At 42.8% G+C, this 23,855-nt stretch overlaps 1 protein-coding gene across 1 annotated transcript in view; it reads right to left on the bottom strand.

Moving 5' to 3' along the window:
• Positions 1 to 23,855, bottom strand: part of fbln5 (fibulin 5) — a 121,285-nt gene that overhangs the window by 85,130 nt on the left and 12,300 nt on the right. The window contains exons 2-4 of the mRNA XM_063043816.1: positions 18,133 to 18,215; positions 12,133 to 12,181; positions 8,912 to 9,187 (exon numbers count right to left, since the gene is read on the bottom strand). Coding sequence (XP_062899886.1) covers positions 8,912 to 9,187; positions 12,133 to 12,181; positions 18,133 to 18,213 — 406 coding nt within the window. The 5' untranslated portion in view covers positions 18,214 to 18,215. The remainder of the gene's footprint in view (positions 1 to 8,911; positions 9,188 to 12,132; positions 12,182 to 18,132; positions 18,216 to 23,855) is intronic.

Below are 23,855 nucleotides of genomic sequence, written 5' to 3'. Positions count from 1 at the left end.
CTCAAAATTGAGGGGCAACCCTTTAGAACAGAGGCAAGAAGGAGTTTTTTAGCCAGAGATTAGTAAATCTGCGGAATGCTTTGCACCAGACTGTGGTGGAAGAAAAGTCCATGCGTATATTTAAAGCGAAAATTGATCGTTTCCTGATTGGTCAGGGCATGAAAGGATATGATGAGAAGGCAGGTGTATGGGGTATGTCTCATGGCCTTATGGTCTTATATGTATAAATATGTGAATTGCATACGTCATCACACTACCACATGAGATGTGCGTGCCTTGCTCGAAGTAAACTCAAAATTAGACTTGCATTTTGGACTCCCATGTCTTTGTTTGAGTTAGTTTAATGTTTTGAAGTTATGGAACATAATAACTACGATCTTCTCGAGGGCAATTATAAGTGTGCGTTGAATGCTGACTTTGGCATGTTTTAATTAAAAAATTAGATCACTATTTCTTAACTGTACCAACTGACTCACCCAAGGGTCTTTGACCATCTGCAAGTCAGAAGTGTGATTGAATGGTCTCCACTTACTGGGTGAATTCAGTTCCAACAGTACACGAACAGAAGAGGAGCATCCCGCTCCCTCTGGATGAACGGGACCTGGTGGCATCAAGATTCATCGTCACCGAGGAGGACGTTAGAAGGACCTTCCTGAAGATAAACCCAAGGAAGGCGATGGGCCCAGATGGCGTCCCAGGACGGGTTCTCCGGGCCTGTGCAAGCCAGCTAGCTGGAGTGTTTGCTGACATCTTCAACTGCTCCTTGCTTCAGTCTAAGATCCCCACGTGTTTTAAGAAGTCAACGATAATCCCAGTGCCGAAGAAGAGCAAGGTGGCATGCCTGAATGACTATCGACCTGTGGCTCTGACATCAATTGCTATGAGAGAGTTAGATATGGCCCTTGTGGCTAAAGGGATCAGGGGGTATGGAGGGAAGGCTGGTACAGGGTTCTGAGTTGGATGATCAGCCATGATCATACTGAATGGCGGTGCAGGCTCGAAGGGCTGAATGGCCTGCTCCTGCACCTATTTTCTATGTTTCTATGTTACTATCACATGCTTTGAGAAATTGGTTATGGCACACATCAACCACAGCCTACCGGTCAACCTCGACGCTTTGCAATTCGCCTACCAGAGCAACAGGTCAACGGCAGATGCCATCTCTCTGGCCCTACATTCCTCCTTAGAACACCTGGAGAATAAAGACGCATACGTAAGGCTCCTTTTCATTGACTACAGCTCTGCCTTTAATACCATCATTCCAAATAAACTGATTCCTAAACTCCAGAACCTGGGCCTTAGCACTCAGATCTGCAGCTGGATCTTCAACTTCCTCACAGACAGGACCCAGGCTGTAAAAATAGGGGACAAGCTCTCCTCTACAATCTCTCTGAGCACCGGTGCCCCACAAGGCTGTGTACTCAGCCCCCTGCTGTACTCCCTGTACATCCATGATTGTGTAGCCAAGTTTCCATCAAACTCAATACATAAGTTTGCTGATGACACAACAATTGTAGGCCGTATCTCAGGTAATAGTGAGTTTGAGTACAGAGAGGAAATTAAGAACCTGGTGTCATGGTGCGAAGACAATAACCTATCCCTCAACGTCAGCAAGACGAAGGAATTGGTTGTTGACTTCAGAAGGAGTAGCGGACCGCACGACCCAATTTACATCGGTGGTGCGCAAGTGGAACAGGTCAAAAGCTTTAAGTTTCTCGGGGTCAATATCACAAATGACCTGACTTGGTCCAATCAAGCAGAGTTCACCGCCAAGAAGGCCCACCAGTGCCTTTACTTCCTGAGAAAACTAAAGAAATCTGGCCTGTCCCCTAAAACCCTCACTAATTTTTATAGATGCTCCTTAGAAAACATTCTTCTAGGGTGCATCACAACCTGGTATGGAAGTTGTCCTGTCCAAGACCGAAAGAAGCTACAGAAGATTGTGAACATGGTACAGCACATCACACAAACCAATCTTCCGTTCTTGGACTCATTTTACCCCGCACGCTGTCGGAGCAGTGCTGCCAGGATAATCAAGGACACGACCCACCCATCCAACACACTTTTCGTCCCTCTTCCCTCCGGGAGAAGGTTCAGGAGCTTGAAGACTCGTACGGCCAAATTTGGGAACAGTTTCTTTCCAACTGCGATAAGACTGCTGAACGGATCCTGACCCGGATCTGGTCCGTACCCTCCAAATACCCGGACCTGCCTCTCGGTATTTTTTGCACTACCTTACTTCCCATTTTTCTATTTTCTATTTATGATTTATAATTTAAGTGTTTAATATTTACTAATTTTAACTATTTTTAATATTTTTAATATTTAGTATTTGTAATCCAGGGAGTGTGAAACGCAGAATCAAATATCGCTGTGATGATTGTATGTTCTAGTACCAATTGTTTGGCGACAATAAAATATAAAGTATAATGTATAATGTATAAAGTACTCCTAACAAACTCAACATCCACTGACCAGTCTGAACATTCATTCCCACCACTCTCACTGTCTACAATGAGTACTACCTGCAAACATAATTACAATTAGGTTGCTTTGACAACATCTCCTAAGTCCATGATATCTTCCATCAAGATAGGTAATGACAGCAGACACGTATGCCACTTCCTCCTTCCAATATTTTTGTCCAATATCGAGACTACGGGAGCTTAGAAATATCAAGGACCCCCACCATCCAGGTCATGCTTTCTTTTTGCTACTGCTGTCAGGAAGGAGGTACAGGAGTCTCAAGTCCCACACCACCAGGTTCAGGAGCAATTACCCTACAACCATCAGACCCTTGAACCAGAGGAGACAACTTTACTCACCAGAACACTGAAGTGATTCCCAAACCTATGGACTCACTTTTAAGAGCTCTACAGCTCATGTTCTCGATATTTAATGCTTATTTATTTATTATTCTTATTATTTCCTTTCTTTTTTGTGTGTGCGCAGCTTGTTGTCTTTTGCACATTGGCCATTTGTCTTTGCCGTATGCAGTTTGGCATTGAATGTTTTGTGCTTCTTCTTTGTATTTACTGTGAATACCTGCAAGAAAATGATTCTCAGGATTGTATATGGTGACATAAATGTACTTTGGTAACAAATTTACTTTGAACTTCGATATCACATTGTTTGTTCTTTAAATCCTGAAACAGTACCATTGGAACACTTTCATCAGATGGAGTATAGGAGTTCAAGATGTCACCTCACCGCCACCTGCCCAAAGGGCAATTATAGATAGACAATAGATAGACATTTCTAGTGAAACCCGGACTCCGCGTCATACCACGTAGAAGGTTCTTCACCCCAACTCATCCATGCCAACTCTGTTGCCCAGTGAACTAGTTCCCATAGCCCTCTGAACTCCTCCTATCTGTGTACTCATCTAGATGGCTTTAAAATTCCAAACAAAATGAATTTTTAAAGAAAGATTGCCTAATCACCTTCTGTCAGCTTGGCTGCATCAACAATCCAGCGTCTGTGACCTTAAATCTCAACATCAACAGTTTGAGAATTTGAATTCATTTTGATTGTTATAAAGATGAGAAGTTTGTTAAAAGTCAAAAATTAGCCTTTGACATTTTCATAGAAATGAATTAATGCCCTGTAGTGATGGAAATCTGACACTCTAATCATTCTGGGCTTTCCAGTCCAATGCCTATGACTCAACTGCTCATGGACTGGTCTAACAAGACTCTCAGCTGTGTTAAATGGATGCCAGTGATTAAACTGGGCACCCGCCACGATGATTTGATCTTCTAATGACGGTCACATACTGAGAAGGAAATCAACAAGAACGTTAATCTCACAACATATTAGCTGTGCTTAAATAAAACCAGAATCAGATCAGGTTCATTATCACAGTCTTATGCAGTGTGAAATTTGTTGTTTTGTGGCAGCCGTGTAGTGCAAGGAACCCAATGGGGTAGGGTTCATGGGTGCACAGACCATTCATAAATCTGATGATGGATGAGAAGAAGCTATTCCTGAATCAATGGGCTGAATGGCCTGATTCCTCTCTTCTGTCTTATGGTCTAATCATTGAGTGTTTCCTTTCAGGCTCCCTGATGATAGTATCGACATGAGGGCATGTCCTGAGGGTCCCTACTGATGGATGCTGCCTTCTTCAGGCACTGTCTATTGCAGATGTCCTCGATGGTGGGAGGGTTACCCAACACCCTTCCCAGTTGACACTGTGCTGCACCAGTGTTTTGAAGAAACAAGTTTCTGGATAAAATCTCATTTGTATCCTAGACATTCCTACTGTTAAATACAAGCCTTGAATGAGCCTGCTACCTTGGCTTTATTCAGTCTTACAGTGAATGTGCTTTACATTTTTTTTCCTCTCTTGTGTTAGATGCCAACTTTGGTCATTTCTTCCAAATTATACCAATTACTTTGGAGCGGTATTTTTTTTCAATCTGGCAATGTGGATCCATCCTTCTCTTCACTGAAACACATATTTGAAATGCTTATTCCACGTCTGCTGTTTGCTTCCAAGTGTATGTCGATAAATTATATTGTTCGGAGAGAATTGGATACATGGTGGTTTTTATTCAATAAATTATTTAAAAGGGGAAATTGCGTATGACTGAATTCCTTTAGGCACTGGAAAAAATAGTTAATAAACACTGAATAATTTGCTCACAGTCACGGAGACTGGCAATCAATAGAGGATAACTAAACCAATACCAACTTGCATCAGTGCTGTAAAGGGCAACAGATCTGTACAAAATCCAATAGGTTAATCATGTCTTTTAATGAATGAAACCTGTTGTGCTCACCTGATATCTACTTGTATCTCAACCTATTGCTAGCATGACTAATGACTTGAATTGTTCACCTTGAGAAGACATCTCATCTCCAGTAACTATTGCCTTACCAGCTCATTTTACTGAGCTGACTCCTCAGTGAAGAATTTACCAGCAGCTCTTCAAAAAGCACCCACCAGCATTAACTGAGAACTGTTCTACACGGTTATATAAAACCAATAAATTACCATTCCCAATAGATGTATTCCAGCTGCTGAAAGCTATTAAACCACATAATTTAGTTCTTTAATAGTCTTGGTGCAGGCAAACAAGAGATTTCACGTTAAAGTTTAATTGTTATTCAGTCATACATGAATACTCATGAAAGCAGGAAAATGAAACAATGCTCTCTGGAGCCTGGATGCAAAACAAAGTACCAACAGTCACACACAGCACAAGGCACATATAGCACATAGAACTGCGAAAGCAGTAGACAGTCACAAACAGTAAGCCCCAGTGTCATGTCCATGGTGCATGGCATGTTGTCCTGGAGACATGTTTCTGGATGAACAAGCGACATATGTATTCTACAACATATAGGATGTAGTTGATTTTCAAGTAGAATCTATGATCCCTCCTGTTAATTAACACATTCTATGGTCACTTCAGTATTTCCAATTAAATGCCTTTGCTATCCTGTATGATGCACAATTCCAGATATGAAGTATTTTTCCCTTGAAGTTTATCCCCTGAGATTGGAACTTTCTATCCATCCTGTACTTGTGGGTTAATTTAATGTGTTCCCTTTGGATTGCTCCTGTTAATTACCTCACACAACTCAATGGGGCCTAAATCCAAATATGTCCTTTCAATTCAGGTGATTATAAAGGTCACAGCAAACCGAAGACACATAGCACCTACAGGAAGAGGATTGCCTTTGGCACAGAACATTATCTGGGCTCGACCACCAGCTCAACATAATGGAACCAAGAACTGTACACTCAGGGGCCACTTTATTAGGTACACCTGTACACCCGCTCTTACTGCAAATATCTAATCAGTTGTGTGGCAACAACTCAATGCAGAAAAACATGCAGACATGGACAAGAGGTTCGTTTGTTGTTTAGATCAAACATCAGAATGGGGAAGAAATGTGATCTAAGAAACTTTGATGGTGGAATGTTTGTTGGTGCCAGATGGGGTGTTTTAAGTATCTCGGAAACTGCTGAACTCGTGGAATTTTCATGCACTTCAGAGTTTACAGAGAATGGTGTGAAAAACTAACACCATCCAGTGAGCAACTGTTCTGAAGGGGTGAAAACACTTTGTTAATGAGAAAGGTCAGAGGAGAATGGTCAGACTTGTTCAAGCTGACAGGAATGAGACTGTAAGTGAAATAAACATGCGTTACTGTCTGAACATACAGCACCTCGAACCTAGAAGTGGATGGGCTACAGCAGCAGAAGACCTTGAACATACACTCAGTGGCCATTCCATTATGTACAGGACACTGAGCGTATACATTGAAAGCAATGATCAGAAAATATGTCTTCAAAATTTTTAGGAACAATTACTTAGTGGGCAAACTCATTCATCTGAAAAGCTATACTTGACCTTAAGCATATTGAACTTCAGCAAATCCATTTTCAACACATCTATCACCACTTAGATTTAGGTTCAGCTTTCCTTTCCATATCAACACTTCAGACTACAGACTCAAACTGATGAAGAGTCTTGGTCTGTGTCGTCAACTGTCTCTTTGCTTCCACAGATGCTGTCTGATCGATTGGGTTTCTCCAGCAGTTTGTTCTTTGCTCCAAGTTCCAGCATCTGCGGTCTCTTCAGTCCCTATTTTATTACACCCTACCAACTCTTCAAGATACCCCTGCTTTGAAGAAGCTTTCCTGCTTTCAGTCCCAATGCAGAGTCTCGACTTGAAACATTGTCTATCCATTTGTCTCAGCAGTATCTGGCTGACCTTCTGATTTCCGACAGCAGATTATATTTTTCTTCTAGCACCTGCAATTTCTCTTGTCTTCACAATCTATGTTCCGTGCCTATTCTGGTATCTGTCCCCCACTTTCCTTCGCTACATCGATGACTGCATTGGCGCTGCTTCCTGCACGTATGCAGAACTTGTTGACTTTATTAACTTTGCCTCCAACTTTCACCCTGCCCTCAAGTTTACCTGGTCCATTTCCGACACCTCCCTCCCCTTTCTAGATCTTTCTGTCTCTGTCTCTGGAGACAGCTTATCCACTGATGTCTACTATAAGCCTACTGACTCTCACAGCTATCTGGACTATTCCTCTTCTCACCCTGTCTCTTGCAAAAACGCCATCACCTTCTCGCATTTCCTCCGTCTCCGCCGCATCTGCTCTCAGGATGAGGCTTTTCATTCTAGGACGAGGGAGATGTCTTCCTTTTTTAAAGAAAGGGGCTTCCCTTCCTCCACTATCAACTCTGCTCTTAAACGCATCTCCCCCATTTCACGTACATCTGCTCTCACTCCATCCTCCCGCCACCCCACTAGGAATAGGGTTCCCCTGGTCCTCACCTATCACCGCACCAGCCTTCGGGTCCAACATATTATTCTCCGTAACTTCCGCCACCTCCAACGGGATCCCACCACTAAGCACATCTTTCCCTCCCCCCCTCTCTCTGCATTCCGCAGGGATCGCTCCCTACGCAACTCCCTTGACCATTCGTCCCCCCCATCCCTCCCTACTGATCTCCCCCCGGCACTTATCCGTGTAAGCGGAACAAGTGCTACACATGCCCTTACACTTCCTCCCTTACCACCATTCAGGGCCCCAAACAGTCCTTCCAGGTGAGGCAACACTTCACCTGTGAGTCGACTGGGGTGATATACTGCGTCCGGTGCTCCCGATGTGGCCTTTTATATATTGGCGAGACCCGACGCAGACTGGGAGACCGCTTTGCTGAACATCTATGCTCTGTCCGCCAGAGAAAGCAGGATCTCCCAGTGGCCACACATTTTAATTCCACATCCCATTCCCATTCTGATATGTCTATCCACAGCCTCCTCTACGGTAAAGATGAAGCCACACTCAGGTTGGAGGAACAACACCTTATATTCCGTCTGGGTAGCCTCCAACCTGATGGCATGAACATCGACTTCTCTAACTTCCGCTAAGGCCCCACCTCCCCCTCGTACCCCATCTGTTACTTATTTTTATGCACACATTCTTTCTCTCACTCTCCTTTTTCTCCCTCTGTCCCTCTGAATATACCTCTTGCCCTTCCTCTGGGTCCCCCCCCTTGTCTTTCTTCCCGGACCTCCTGTCCCGTGATCCTCTCGTATCCCCTTTTGCCTATCACCTGTCCAGCTCTTGGCTCTATCCCTCCCCCTCCTGTCTTCTCCTATCATTTTGGATCTCCCCCTCCCCCTCCAACTTTCAAATCCCTTACTCACTCTTCCTTCAGTTAGTCCTGACGAAGGGTCTCGGCCTGAAACGTTGACTGCACCTCTTCCTACAGATGCTGCCTGGCCTGCTGCATTCACCAGCAACTTTGATGTGTGTTGCTTGAATTTCCAGCATCTGCAGAATTCCTGTTGTTAGGAACTAAACTAACGGTATATCCCTTTCTCATTTTCATTGGCTAAGCATTAATCTCTTACCTATATGATGTAATTGTTTTAATTATGTACCCTATTAACTAATTTATCTCTACCTAAGGAATTTCTCTTATCTTATCTATAAAAGTGATAGATTTTTCAGAAGCGCCATCTTTATTCTTTTCTCTATTCACCTCTTAGCATCATTTCTTTGCTCTTTATTTGGTTTGCTCAGTATTTGTATGTTTGGTTGTATTGTAAAATAAACTGAAATCTTGGAATTAAGACTGATCGTTATTCCTGACTCCCAGAGGAAACCTAAGGATCAGAAAGTAAACAGAAATCCAACAATCCTAATCGATTTGCTTTAGTTTGGTCCTTTTTTTTTTCCATCTGTTGGTTCATATGTCTGCTAGTTATGTCTTATTGAGTTGTGATTTACCTGTAAAATAATGATGGCTAAAATGCTTCAGTCTCAATACCCCACTTCTTTCGAGTTGAAAATCATGAGAACATGGAACTGAGCAGGTAAATGTATTTTTTGGCAAATAAGCCCTTGATAATTAAAACGATCACTTACCCACACAGTTGTTGTTTTCATCCACACTGTAACCAAAGCGACAGATCAGAGATCTAGTTCGGGCAGGATATCTGGGAATGGAGGCCGGCTGGTAGACGGATGAACTTTGTCTTTCTGAGTACCTTGATTGTGACGACATGGAGTAGGTTGGATTGGAGGGCCCATTCGCCAAAACGAGCGCTGCAGTCCTTGGCAGGCACAGGTATCCACCATTGTGATTAATGCACCTCATGTCCCCTTTGCAGGCATCTGGGATGGTCTGGCACTCATTAATATCTGCAGAAGGGCAGCAAGAGAAAACAGCTGAGAGGTCATGCTGGCTCTGATTCTTTGTCAGAGGACTATTTAATCATTTCACCCTTCATAAAGTTGTCATTCATGGCTCAGTTGATCGCATTTTTCATCAGAGTCAACTCTGAGTTGCACTTCTAACAGAAGAACATAAGAAAATAGGAATGGGAGTAGGCCACCTGGTCCTTCAGGTCTGCCTCAACATCAAGGCAGATCTATAGAGGCCTCAACTCTTTTCGTTCTAGTTCCCCATTTCAGCCTCATTTCCACAGTCTTGCAAAAATGTCTTCTACTCGAGCTTAAATTATTCTAATGACTTACTAAGGCTTAAGCACAAAAATCTAGACTCACACCATAGTGAGGATGTGCTGCCCTGTTATTTTTCTGGTTTCACATTCAACTGAGAGACCAGTTATGCCTGGCACATCTGGTCTCTCAATGGAACGTAAAAGATCACTTAAAACAATAAATGGTAGCCTTCCCAGTGATGTTTTAATCTCCAACATAAAGAGTATACGTTATACTGAGTATTCTGGCTATTACTTCTCTCTCATTTGGCATTACTAAAAGTCTTCTCATCTGGTCATCATTGCAGGAACTTCCTGTGATCACACAATCACACAATTCGACCAGAAACTACACATCAGTGCAAAAAGGACTGTGGGATGGTATGGAGAGGATGAGAAAGGTGCTATATAAATAGATACCTTTCTTCACCAGCATACATAACTTCTGGTATCTAAGGAGGAAATGCTGAAGATGCTCAGCAGATCAGTCAGCGGTTTTGGAGATAGTTAATGTTTGGGAAGTCTGGAATGAGGAGGCGTTTGAGCGTAAGAAAGCCAAATATCGGGGACTGGTAGAGCAGCTTCAGAGACAGGGGTGGAGGACACAATGTGAGTCTGCAGAGGTGCGGTTTGGAGGTTTTACTGGCTACTTGCTGTGCAGAGCCTACCTTTTCCTTGGCATTACAGGAGCTGCATAGAAAAGAGCTATCAGGACCGTCACAGAGGCTGCTGAGATGGCTATGGATCAAGAGGTGTGATATGTGGATCGGTGCTGATGGGACACAAGCCAAGGCCTGGCCAACCCTAGCCGGGTTGCCTGGGTGAGGGTGTCTGATGTTAAAAGACCTGAAACACCTGATTATCCCAGTTACACCACTGATGATGTGTCTCAGTGTATCTTAGGATGTATCTCAGCATCAGCTCAATAGCCCTTCATTAGTTTCTCTCTCTGCAGACGCTGCCCAACCTGCTGAGCATTTCCTGCTTTTGTTTCCAATATCCAGCATTGTTATTTTGCTTTTCGATTCCTCTACCAGTAGCTCTACACGTGAGTATTTGTATGGCTATAGCTCCATCTCCCTTCCTGATACAAGGTCCATTGGCCAGCCATTAGCACCAGCAGCAGGCTGATGTTTAGAACCCTGTCTCCACTCCCAGCATGAAATGGGCAGCAGTGAACCTAGAACAGTACAACACACTACAGGCCCTTCGGCCCATGATGTTGTGCTGATCCTGTAACCTACTCCAAGCTCACTCTAACTCTTCCCTCCCACATAGCCTTCCATTTATTTTTCATCCATGTGCCTATCTGTTAAATGCCCCTATTGCACTTGCCTCTATCACCACCCTTGGCAACGTATTCCACACACCCACCAATCTCTGTGTAAAAAGAACTAACTCTGACATCCCCAATCACCTTAAAATTATGCCTTCTTATACTATCTATATCTACCCTAGGAATAAATTGCTGGTTGTCCACTCTATGTATGCCTCTTATCATTTTATACACCCCTTATCCTCCTTCACTCCAAATGGAAAGGCCCTAGCTCACATAGCCCGTCTTCACAAGATGCTTTCAGGCAGCATCCTGGTAAATCTCCTCTGCACCCTCTCTAAAGCTTCCACATTCTTTCCTATAATGAGGAGACCAGAAATGAACACAATACTCCAAGTGTTCTAACCAGAGTTTTATAGAGCTGCAGCTTTATCCTTGAGACTCTTGAACTCAATCCCCCAACCAATGAGGGCCAGCATAACATATGCCTCATTAACTACGCCATCAACTTGCAGGCTTTGGGTTTCAGGAACACGTACACCAGTAGAGCTGCTGTACTCTCAGTGTGGCACACTTTGGCTGAGATGTTATATTGCAACAGGCGTAGAAGGCTGAATCATAGCCTACAAATGTGATTGGAATCGATAGACTCTTCATGGTCAGTGTGGACATGGGCCTGTCTCTGGACTGTATTATTCTAGATTGGAGTGCTGCTGGTTCCCTCTCACGGTACGGAACATGGCTCGGTGGGAGCGCGGTTGATCAAGCCAAATGCTCGAAGACCCCAAGCCCGGCTCCAGAGAGTTTCACACACCACGTTTTAGTGCAGTACTGAGTGAGTGCTGCACAGTCACAGGTGCTGCCTTTCTGAGCCATGCATGAAACAAAGGCCCAAGTGTCCTCTCGACAGGATGTAAACCTCTCCATGGGATTACTGATTACTCAAAGGCTCATCAACCTCGCCTCTCCAAAGCAGAGTAGCTAGCAGTGAATCACATTACTTAATGTAAGATTTAACTGTGCTCCCTTCTAACACACCAGCAGTTCATTCCAGAAGCACTTCAATGCAAAGCGCCCCTGGGCAATCCCAAGAACATGAAATGGGAACTAGATTAATGGAAACCTCATCCTCCCCTTTCCTTGAACTACAAGGTGAAGAACGAGTCCAATTCTTCAAAAGATGATAGAAAAATGGAGGATGATGCAAGAGTGAAGGGTTAGATTGATCTTAGAGTAAACTAATAGATTGTCACAACACCTACACTGTTACATTCTATATCCTGTGTTCAATAGCCAGATTGATGTCTATTGGACCTTGCTGTGCCCAGGAAAGATGCTACGTAAACTGAGTAGTAAATGTGTCTCACCTCTGCATTGTCCCGATGAGCGGTCCAGTCGATAGCCATCAGAACACCGCTGAAATAGAACAAGACAGAACAACCTCTTCATTAAACACATCGAGCAGAGTCAGCAAGAGATCCTCACCTGCCTGTGTCTTACATTAAGTTGACATCTGTCCTCAGGCATCCTCTCCATTCCTTGATAACATTTGCCCAAAATACTCTGACCGTTAGCTATTTCATGTCCTTTTTCCTTGTGTGGAAGTTCAGCAATTTTTTTTTCAACAGTGTTCAGTAAAAAAGAGAATGCAGGAGAAAGGGTTTGAGAGGGAAAATAAATCAGCCATGATCAAATGGTGGAGCAGACCTGGAAGTTGGACAAGTACATGGATTGGGAAGGTTTAGAAGAGTACGAGCAACACTCACAACACGCTGGAGGAACTCAGCGGGTCGGCCCGAAACGTTGTCTGATCATTTCCACGGATGCTGCCCGACCTGCTGAGTTCCTCCAACATGCTGTGAGTGTTGCTTTGACCCCAGCATCTGCAGAGTATTTTGTGTTTAGAAGAGTACGAGCCCAAGAGTGGCAAATGGGACTATCTTGGTGGGTATGCCTTGGTCAGCATGGACTGAAGTGCTTGTTTCTGTGCTGTATAGCACTATAAATTCTATGAACCATAACCGCTTTTCCATAATACTAGTTCAGCTTTTCACCACGAGCAACTGTAATGCAGAAACTCTCAAAAAGTGGTCAGAGCTACAAAATGGAATTGGGAGTCACTAATGTCTCCTATTCCCATTCCCATTGCAAAAAAAAACACTGTCCAACCTCTTTCAGCTCATCTCAGCTCACACTACAACGCAGATCCATGCCTTTATTATCTCTAGCCATGATAGTTCCAATGCACTGATGGCTGGCCTTCATCATTCTGACCTTTAAGACCTCGCTAGTCATCTAAAGCACCGTTGCTGTTACTCGCTTCTATTTGCATGATTTGTTTTCTTTTCTTTTTCTCTCTCTCTTTCTCTGTGCACATTTGCGGTTGGTCTTTATTTTTTTTTAATTGGGCTCTTTCAGGTTCCTTGCTTTGTCACTGCCTGTAAGCAAACAAATCTCAAGGCCGTATAATTTATACATTCTTTGATATTAAATGTACTTTGAATCTAAAACACTGCTTTGATCATATCCTGTCCTGTCTCTAATTCATGAGAGTTATTTTCCTCCAATCTGGATCTCTCAATCATCTCTTATTTCATAAGCCCTGCCATTGACATCCAAGTCTATAGCTGCCATATCCTCCCCTGACGCAATCCCTCTTTCATGTTCCCCTAAGATATTCTTAAACTTGTGTGTGCCTGACCAAACAATTGGCTAATTGCCTTCATATTTCTTTATTGAACTTCATACTCTATTCAGAAATGTGTTTGGGAAGCACCTTTGGGTGTTCTGTTACACTAAGGAGGTTATATAAATTCAAGATGTTTTCTCATTTGTGACCACCTACCCTCCTCCCACCTCCTAAATCAACACCCATCCCACCTCAGATTCCCAACACTTCACTCCACCTTGGGACTTTTAGAGTCAGATTCACAGAGCACAAAAACAGGCCCATTGGCCCAACTGGTCCATGGCAACCAAGTTACTTACCTGAGTTAATCCCATTTGACAGTGTTTGGCCTATATCCTTCTAAATGACTTCTAAATATTGTAATTGTACCAACCTCCACCATTTCCTTTGGCAGCTGGTTCCACATACCCACCCTCTTGTGTGTGATAAAGTTGTCCCTCACAGTCCTGTTATATTTTCCATTCTTGCCTGAATCTGTTCTATACTGCTCAGATCTCAATATTATTTAATCATTATGCCTAATTTAACATTTAAAGTCATGGTGGATAATATTGCTGGCTTGCATATGTTTGATATGTTGCCATTCCTTAAAGTTGATTGGCCTAAACAGATTACCTCCAACACACAGGACCCAATTAATCCTCATTCTCCCCTGATTAGTTATCCACCACCCAAACATGGTCACAGGTATGAACAATCTGTGGCTGGGATATTTGTGTATGCAGCATTGATTGTGGATATCTGGAATTCCACTCTCCAGAAGGTTTTAGACCATCTGTGTGAATTACTTTGTCCCAGCAAAGTTACCTGGAAAACATTACATGCAAATAATGTCACCTAGTAGCAGTCTTCAGTATAAATATTAGAAAGCATTGAGGATTGTTAGGACTATCAAGGAGAATGATAGAAAGATGGAGTGACAGAAGGAAGAACTAGAACTCATTCCTCAACCTTTGGCTTTTGTGACAGACAACTTGTTCATCTGCAACTTGATGGTATGTTCTTTTAGTTTGCAAAAATTGTACCGTGTTTGGAAATCCTTTGCAGTTTATACATCTTCTGTTATCCAGAAATCCTTAGTGTGTGTTAAATGTGTTTTAAGAGCTATTTGCCTAAAGTTAAAACGTGCATTAAAATAAAATAAAAATATAAAAATTTAATATATATGAAACTAAAATAAACTGTGTTTAAACTACTTCATTAGCTGGAAGTATCTCTTCCTTGGAAGGGAGGGGGAACAAACCACTCAAGTCATGGGTATTGGCAGTTATACCTGGTCAGAAAGACTAGACAGGGAAGTAAGCTAGTCTATAAAGGTGGTTACAGTATAATTGCCCCATAGTGAGGGTACCTGTAGATACCTATATTGGATGGGGATTAAAATCTCCGTTTAAGTTTAGGGCTTTGTGGCCAATGAACCCAATTCCATCACACCACCACCCCTAATGATTGTACTTGGGAGCTGAATGTCCAAGGTAACACGTTATATTGGAGGGATAGGAAAGTAGGCAGAGGGGGTGGTGTGGCTCTGCTGGTAAAGAATGGCATCAAATCAGTAGAAAGATGTGACATAGGATTGGAAGATGTTGAATCCTTGTGGGTTGAGTTAAGAAACTGCAAGAGTAAAAGGACATTGATGGCATTTATATACAGACCTCCCAACAGTGGCTGGGAGATGGACCATAGGTTACAACAGGAAATAGAAAAGGTGAGTCAAAAGCGCAATGTTATGGTAGTCATGGGAGATTTTAATATGCAAGTCGATTGGGAAAATCAGGTTGGTAATGGATCTTAAGAGAGGGAGTTTGTTGAATCCCTAAAAGATAGCTTGTTGTTTGTCATTGAGTCTACTAGGGGACCATCTATACTGGATTGGGTGTTATGTAATGAACCAGAAGCGATTAGGGAGCTTAAGGAGAAAGAACCCTTAGGAACCAGTGATCACAATATGATTGAGTTCAACTTGAAATTTGATAGGGAGAAAGTAAAGTCTGTTGTAGCAATATTCCAGTGGAGTAAGGGAAATTACAATGGTATGAGAGAGGAGATGGCCAAAGTAAATTGGAAGGAGCTGCTGGCAGGGATGACAGCAGAGCAGTAATGGCGTGAGTTTCTGGGGAAAATGAGAAAGGTGCAGGAGATGTGTATTCCAAAAAAAAAGAAATACTCAAATGGTAAAATAGTACAACTGTGGCTGACAAAAGTCAAAGCTATTGTAAAAGCAAAAGAAAGGGCATACAACAAAGCAAAAATTAGTGGGAAGATAGAGGATTGGGAAGTTTTTTTAAACCTACAGAGAGCAACTAAAAAAGTCATTAGAAGGGAAAAGATGAAATATGAAAGCAAGCTAGTCAATAATACCAAAGATGGTAAAAAGTTTTTTTCAACTATGTTAAAAATAAAAGAGAAATGAGACTGGATATAGGACTGCTAGAGAGAAAGAGTAACAGGGGACAAGGGGATGGCTGATGAACTAAATGAGTATTTTGCATCACTCTTCACTGTGGAAGACACTAGCAGTATGCCTGATGTCGTAGTGTGTGAAGGAAGAGAAGTGGGTGCAGTTACTGTTACAAGAGAGAAAGTACTCAAAAAGCTGAAAGACCTAAAGGTACACACGTCACCTGGACCAGAGGAACTGCACACTAGGGATCTGAAAGAGGTAGCTTTAGGGATTGTGATGGCATTAGAAATGATCTTTCAAAAATCACTGGACTCTGGCATGGTGCCAGAGGACTGGAAAATTGCAAATGTTACTCCTCTTTTTAAGAAAGGAGGAAGGCAGCAGAAAGGAAATGATAGACCAGTTAGCCTGACCTCAGTGGTTGAGAAGATGTTAGTCAATTGTTAAAGATGAGGTGATGGAGTACTTGGTGACACAGGACAAGATAATACAAAGTCAGCATGGTTTCATTCAGGGAAAATCCTGCCTGGAACCTGCTGGATTTATTTGAGGAGATTACAAGTAGAATAGGTAAAGGAGATGCAATGGATGTTGTATATTTGTACTTTCAGAAGGCCGTTGATAAAGGTGCCACACGAGACTGCTTATCAAGTTAAGAGCACATGGTATTACAGGAAAGTTCCTAACATGGTTAGAGCATTGGCTGATTGGTAGGAGGTAGTGAGTGAGAATAAAAGATTCCTTTTCTGGTTGGCTGTCAGTGACTAATGGTGGTCCGCAAGGGTTGGTGTTGGGACCACTTCTCTTTATGCCGTATATAAATGATTTAGATGATGGAATAGGTGGCTTTGTTGCAGATGATACAAAGATTGGTGGAGGGGCAGGTAGTGTTGAGGAAACTGATAGGATGCAGAAGGACTTAGACAGATTAGGAGAATGGGCAAGAAAATGGCAAATGGACTACAATGTTGGAAAATGCAGGGTCACGCACTTTGGTAGTAGAAATAAATGTGCGGGCTATTTTGTAAATGGGGAGAAAATCCAGGAATCTGGGATGCATGGGGACTTGGGAGTCCTTGTGCAGAACACCCTGAAGATTAACTTGCAGGTTAAGTCAGTGGTGAGGAAGGCAATGCCATATTAGCATTCAGTTCAAGAAGTCTAGAATACATGTTAGCATTCATTCCAAGAGGAAGGATGTGATGCTGAGGCTTTATAAAGCACTGTTGAGGCCTCACCTTGAGTTTTGGGCCCCATCTTGGAAGAGATATGCTGGCATTGGAGAGGGTTCAGAGGAGGTTCACAAGGATGATTCTGGGAATGGAATAGTTATCATATGAGGAATGTTTGATGACTCTGGGTCTGTACTCACTGGAATTCTGAGGGATGAGGGGGAGATCTCATTGAAATCTTTTGAATGTTGAAAGGCCTAGACAGAGTAGATGTGGAAAGGATGTTTCCCATGGTGGGAGAGTCTAGGTCAAGAGGGAACAGCCTCAGGATAGAGGGGCGTCCATTCAAAACAGAGATGCAGAGAAATTTCTTTAGCCAAATGGTGGTGAATTTGTGGAATCTGTTGCCACATGCGGCTGTGGAGGCCAGGTCGTTGGGTGTATTTAAGGCAGAGTTTGATAGGTTCCTGATTGGACATGGCAACAAAGGTTACGGGGAGAAGGCCAGGATCTGGGGTTGAGGAGGAGATAGAAAAAAAGGGTCAGCCATGATTGAATGGCGGAGCAGACTCTATAGGCCAGATGGTCTAATTCTGCTCCTATGTCTTATGGTCTTATGGTCTAATGCTGTATTTGGGCTCAAGCACAAAGCATCCAAAATCAAAATCAGATGTATGGTCACTGACTTCAGTGGTGAAATTTGTTGTTTGTGGCAGCAGTATAATGCAGGCCTAACAAATTACTTTAAGTTACAATAGCAAAATAAATAAAATAAGGCAAAAGAGGAATAGCGAGGGTTCATGGGCCATTCAGAAATCTGATACCAAAGGGGAAGAAGCTGCTCTTAAGGTCCCATACTTTTCTTTGAATTAGTTTCTGGAGTTACAAAACTTAATAATCACAACAACTTTTATTGTCTCCTTCCCAGATCTGACAGAAAGCCTTCGATCTGAAACATTGACTCTTGTTTCTCTTCCCTAAGATGCAGCCTGACATTGTGAAGCATCTCCAGCATTTTCTCTTTCGGCAATCCCTGTCTATTGAAATGATTTTACTTCATCCAGTCTTCTGGGCCTTCTCGGAGGTTCTTGTTAGTAATTACCGTAATTGAAACAGCTGAATCCGCCTCCTGTGCCAGCCCTGCTCTGATCCAGAGCACTGTCAGTGCCAATGCAGCCAACATTTCTGCAACAGAATTAACATGCTGTGAATGAAAGGTGAGTTGTGCTAATTCAGCCATTACATTTTACAACCAACCCACGTTCTCATCCTACCCCACAAACAAAAATCACAATCTCACCCAAAAACAGAGAGTAGTTTCCGGAAATTCACATGCCCATCAGTCTCATACGATTAAAGGAAATGTCAAGAACTGTGCATGAGTTTCTAAATCTGACAAGATTAATATGAAATGATATTCATAACTGTATAACGTGTTAGCACCAAGGTATAGATGCCCTATAGATGCAGACAAGCATAATGTTCCAGTTCACAAGGAAGGCTAATTAATAAAGGATTAATAATCAACTTGATTTACCATACACCGTACACTTACATGTATCAGGACTTGGCTGAGGTGTGTTGGTACAACATTCAACAAAAATCAACAACTTTCAATAAATAAAAGTACTGAAGAATTTGTGTGAGTATGTATATATATTGAATTGACTTTATTTCTTACATCCTTCACATACATGAGGAGTAAAAATCTTTACCTTCCGTCTCTGTCTAAGTGTGCAATGTGCAATCAGAGCGTAGGTGTTCAGCGAAACGGTCTGCCAGCCTGCGTGAGGTCTCGCCACCATTCAGGGCCCCAGACAGTCCTTCCAGGTGAGGTGACACTTCACCTGTAAGTCGGCTGGGCCGATATACTGCGTCCGGTGCTCCCGGTGCGGCCTTCTATATATTGGCGAGTCCCAACCCGAAGCAGGCTGGGAGACCTTTTCGCTGAAAACCTATGCTCTGTCTGCCAGAGAAAGTAGGATCTCCCAATGGCCACACATTTTAATTCCACATCCCATTCCCATTCTGATATGTCTATCCACAGCCTCCTCTACTGTCAAGATGAAGCCACATTCAGTTTGGAGGAACAACACCTTATATTCTGTCTGGGTAGCCTCCAACCTGATGGCATGAACATTGACTTCTCTAACTTCCGTTAATACCCCACCTCCCCTTCGTACCCCATCTGTTATTTATTTATTTATTTATTTATTATATATTTTTTTCTCTCTCCTTTTTCTCCCTCTGTCCCTCTCATTATACTCCTTGCCCATCCTCTGGTCTCCCCCCCCCCCACCTTTCTTTCTTCCTACGCCTCCTGTCCCATGATCCTCTCATATCCCTTTTGCCAGTCACCTGTCCAGCTCTTGGCTCCATCCCTCCCCCTCCTGTCTTCTCCTATCGTTTTGGATCTTCCCCTCCCCCTCCCACTTTCAAATTTCTTACTATCTCTTCTTTCAGTTAGTCCTGACGAAGGGTCTCGGCCCGAAACGTCGACTGTACCTCTTCCTAGAGATGCTGCCTGGCCTGCTGCGTTCACCAGCAATTTTTATGTGTGTTCCTGTGATCTTTGTCTTAGAGGCTGACATCAGAGCATCTTTCAAGAGGGTAATCTCTCGCAAGGCATCAGGACTTGATGGTTTACTTGTTGGGGCTCTAAAATCCTGTGCCAACCAACTGGTGGGGGTGTTCAAGGACATCTTCAGACTCTCACTGCAACTGTCAGAGGTTCAAAAGGATGACAATCATACCAGTGCCCAGGAAGAGCATGGTGAGCTGTCACAGTGACTATCACCCAGAGGCACTCGCATCTACTGTGATGAAGTGCTTTCAAGAGGTTGATCATGGCTAGAATCAACTTCTACCTAAACAAGGACCTGGACCCAATGCAATTTGCCTGTCACCACAAGAGGTCTACAGCAGGTGCAATCTCACTGGCTCCACTCGGCCCTGGATCACCAGTACAATAGTAATATCTACATCAGGTAGCTGATTATTGACTGTAGCTCAGCATTCAACACAATCATACCCTCAGTTCTAATCAACAAGCTCCAAATCTTGGGCCAGTCCCTCCTTCTGCAACTGGTTCCTTGACTTCCTCAGCGGGAGACAACAGTCTGTGCGGATTTGAAATAACATCTCCTCCTCGCTGATAGTTGACAGCAACGCACCTCAAGGTTTCCTGCTGAGCCCACTGCTCTACTCTCCCTACACCCATGATTCCATGGTTAAGCACCATCTATAAATTTGCCAATGACACACCATTGTTGGCAGAATTTCAGATGGTGAGGAGGCTTTCAGGAGCAAGGTCCTGTAGATCAGCTGGTTGAGTGGTGTCTCAGCAACAATCTTGCACTCAGTGTCAGTAAGACCAAGGAATTGATTGTGGACTTCAGGAAGGGGAAGTCGAGGAACATTTACCAGTCCTTATTGAGGGATCAGAAATAGAAAGGGTGAGTAGCCTCAAGTTCCCAGGAGTCAGCAGCTCTGAAGATTTATCCTGGGCCCAACATATTAATGCAATTACAAGGAAAACTCAACAGCAACTATATTTTATTAGGAGTTTGAGGAGAATTGATATGTCACTAAAGACATGTGCAAATTTCCACAGGTGTACTGTGGAGAGCATTCTAACCGGTATAGAGGGGCCACTGCACAGAATTGGAAAAAGCTGCAGAACGTCGTAAACTCTGCCAACTCCATTATGGGCACTAGCCTCCCCAGCATCCAGGATACCTTCAAAAGGCGATGCCTAAAAAAGGCAGCATCTATCATTAAGGACCCCCATCGCCGAGGATATGCACTCTTCTCACTGCCACCAGCAAAAAGGAGGTACAGGAGCCTAAAAGCACACACTCAATGATTCAGGAACAGCTTCTTCCCCTCTGCCATCAGATTTCTGAATGGGCAATGAACCTTTGACCATTACCTCAGGTTCTCTCTCTTTTTGCACTATTTATTTAATATATTTTAATATATATTTCTTATTGTAATCTATAGGTTGTTTATTATTATGTATTGCAATATACTACTGCCACGAAACAAATTTCATGGCATATGCCAATGTTATTACATCTGATTCCGATTTTATAGATTTAGGGTGAAAGGTGAAGTATTTAAGAGGAATCTGAGGGGAAACTTGTTCACTCAGAGGATGATACAAGTGTGGATCAATCTGCTATTGAAAATGGTAGGTATGGATTCAATTGTAACACTTAAAAGAAATTTGGGAGGTACAGTACGTGGATGAGAGGGCTATGGAGGACTATAGATTGGGTGCAGTTGGATAGGACGAGGCAGAAGATCAGTTAGCATGGTCTAGATGGGCCAAGGAGCCTACTTCTGCTCTGTAGTACTCTATGACTCTATGAACACTACGAAGGAGCTATAAGGACCAAAATGTACCCTGATGCAGATTTCTGGTACCCCTCCAACTCACTCTACCCCAAAAGGAAGAATCATCCTTCGCACAATTGGTCACCCACAATTGAGTCTTTTAAGGATAAATAACATTTCACTTTAAAAATGCATTCATTTATAACATATTTCATGAAGACATCTTCTTAACCAATGACTTTACACCAATAGAAATGGAGGCATTTGATATACATAATGATGCATGACTAATAATGAGATGGCATTTAATCTACATTTGGCCATGCTGTACATGGAATTCTTACGGTAAAGGAGGAGGCCATTCATCTTATCAAGTCCCTTTCAGATCTCTGCAAAGCAATCCAGTCAATCCCATTCTCTTCTTCTATCCTCAGAGTCACGAAAGTTTATTTCCCTCTTGTGCCCATCCAATTTCATTCAGGAATCATTGATGGTCTAACATCTACCACCCTCATAAGCAGGAAGTTCCCGGTTATTGCCCCTCTCTGTGTGAAAAATATTCCACTTCACATCTTCATGTACAGGTATCTCTTGCTCCGAACTTTCAGTCTATGTAGCCCTAATCATAGAACATAGAACAGTACTGTACAGGAACAGGCCATTCAGCCCATGATGTCTTGGCCAACCATGATACCAAGGGTGGTCTCTTAAGCCTACAAGCCATTTTAAACTTGTCTAAGTATTGAGGTTGACAGTTCAAAGCCCACTAAAGTCTTGAGTATCTAATACTTCAATGCAGCACTGAAATAGTGCTTTTGGGCTCTTGGATAATTGGGAAATAATTTCTGTGTACATTGTGGTACATTGTACAACTGTATGATTATTACCCACCTGCGGAGCACAAAGACCTAACATTTGGTTGTTGGACGAGGCTGGTGGCAATGCGGCACACCCTCGCAATGCTAATATGCTTAAGTCCAGGGCAAGACTGAACCTCACAACAAGAGCACTACGAAGCAGATTCTAATCCAAATCACTCCACTTCATGGATGAAAAGCTGACCTAAAATATTAATTCCAGCCATGGATGCTGCTTGACTGCTGAGTTTTTTTTTTGTTAGAGCCAGGCTTCAACTTCCTTCCTAACATTTTGCCCATTATAGAGTCAAGGGAAGAAACACATTTGTATCTACATAAGTGAAAGATCATTGTCTTTCCTCCTTTATGTCAAAACAGTAGACTATAAGACATAGGAGCAGCATTAGGCCATTCAGCCCATCAAGTCTGCTCCACCATTCTATCATCCCACCCCACTCCCCTACCTTCACCCGCAACCTTTGACACCCTTACTAATCAGGAGCCTTTCAACCTCCAATTTAATTTTGCCGGTGACTTGGCCTCCACAGCCTTCTGTAGTGATGAATTTCACAGATTCACCAAGCTATGGCTAAAGAAATTCCACTTAATTCCTGTTGCAAAGGGGCATCCTTGTACTCTGAGTCTGTGCCAACCGGTCCCAGACATCCCCCACCATAAGGAATATCCCCTCCATGTCCACTCTATCTAGGTCTTTCAATATTTCATGAAATCATTCTTCTAAATTCCAGAGAGTACAGGCCCAGAGCCATCAAATTCTCCTCATGTGTTAACCCTTTCATTTCCAGGATAATTCCCATGAACCTCCTATGGATCCACTCCATACAAAATTCTGAAAGAAATGTGTACAGTTGGCAATTTTTGTGATGGGTTTAATCACTGTCTGGAAGTACATTATATTCAGTTCGTTGGATCAAAATTCTGCATTAAAATTCAGCTAATGCGACTCAAGTTGACCACAATAACTATAGGAATGAACAGATCCCTCTGCTTGTTATTTTTGCTTGCTATAAGCTTGCTTGAAAATGCATCACTTGGAAAACTCAAGGCTGATTTATGAAACACAGTGAAATATCAGATAACTGTCGACAGGTTTGAAGAATCCAGATTTTTATGTGATATCCCATGAGGATGCAGCTGTGAAGGTTTAGCTCCAGTAATTTAGTCTTACATGCTTCCTTGGTTAATTTAATAAAGTTTATTAAATCTTTTTTCTCCCACGGAGATGTAAATAAGCATGTGGCCCATGGTAGTTGACATTAGCAGAAAAATAAACTGAGATCTAAATATTTTTTATTCAAATCCACATTGCCTAAATAATACCTCATCTCCCCAGACCATCTTGTACTGACATCATGCTTCTATCAAAACTGGATGGTTGTGAGGTCAAAAAGAGAGAAAGGCTTAGATATGCAGAGTTTGGTTCCGGTAAGATGGCGGCACACTCGGTCACAGCAGCCTCTCCGGGTCCAAACAAAGGTGCAATTGCTCATCCTTCGAGTCTTCTTTGCGATCGCAAGACGCTGCTGGAAATTGAAAACATCAAGTGCTGCAGAGATCTGTCCCACTGGCAAGTTGCTTGATGGCAGTGGAGCTGGACTTGTTGCACGAT

Source organism: Mobula hypostoma, chromosome 1, assembly GCF_963921235.1.
Source record: "Mobula hypostoma chromosome 1, sMobHyp1.1, whole genome shotgun sequence".
In the NCBI taxonomy this organism is placed as follows: Eukaryota; Metazoa; Chordata; class Chondrichthyes; order Myliobatiformes; family Myliobatidae; genus Mobula; species Mobula hypostoma.
Note: the sequence above shows the minus strand (reverse complement) of the source record. Positions and strands in the feature narration are given on the sequence as shown.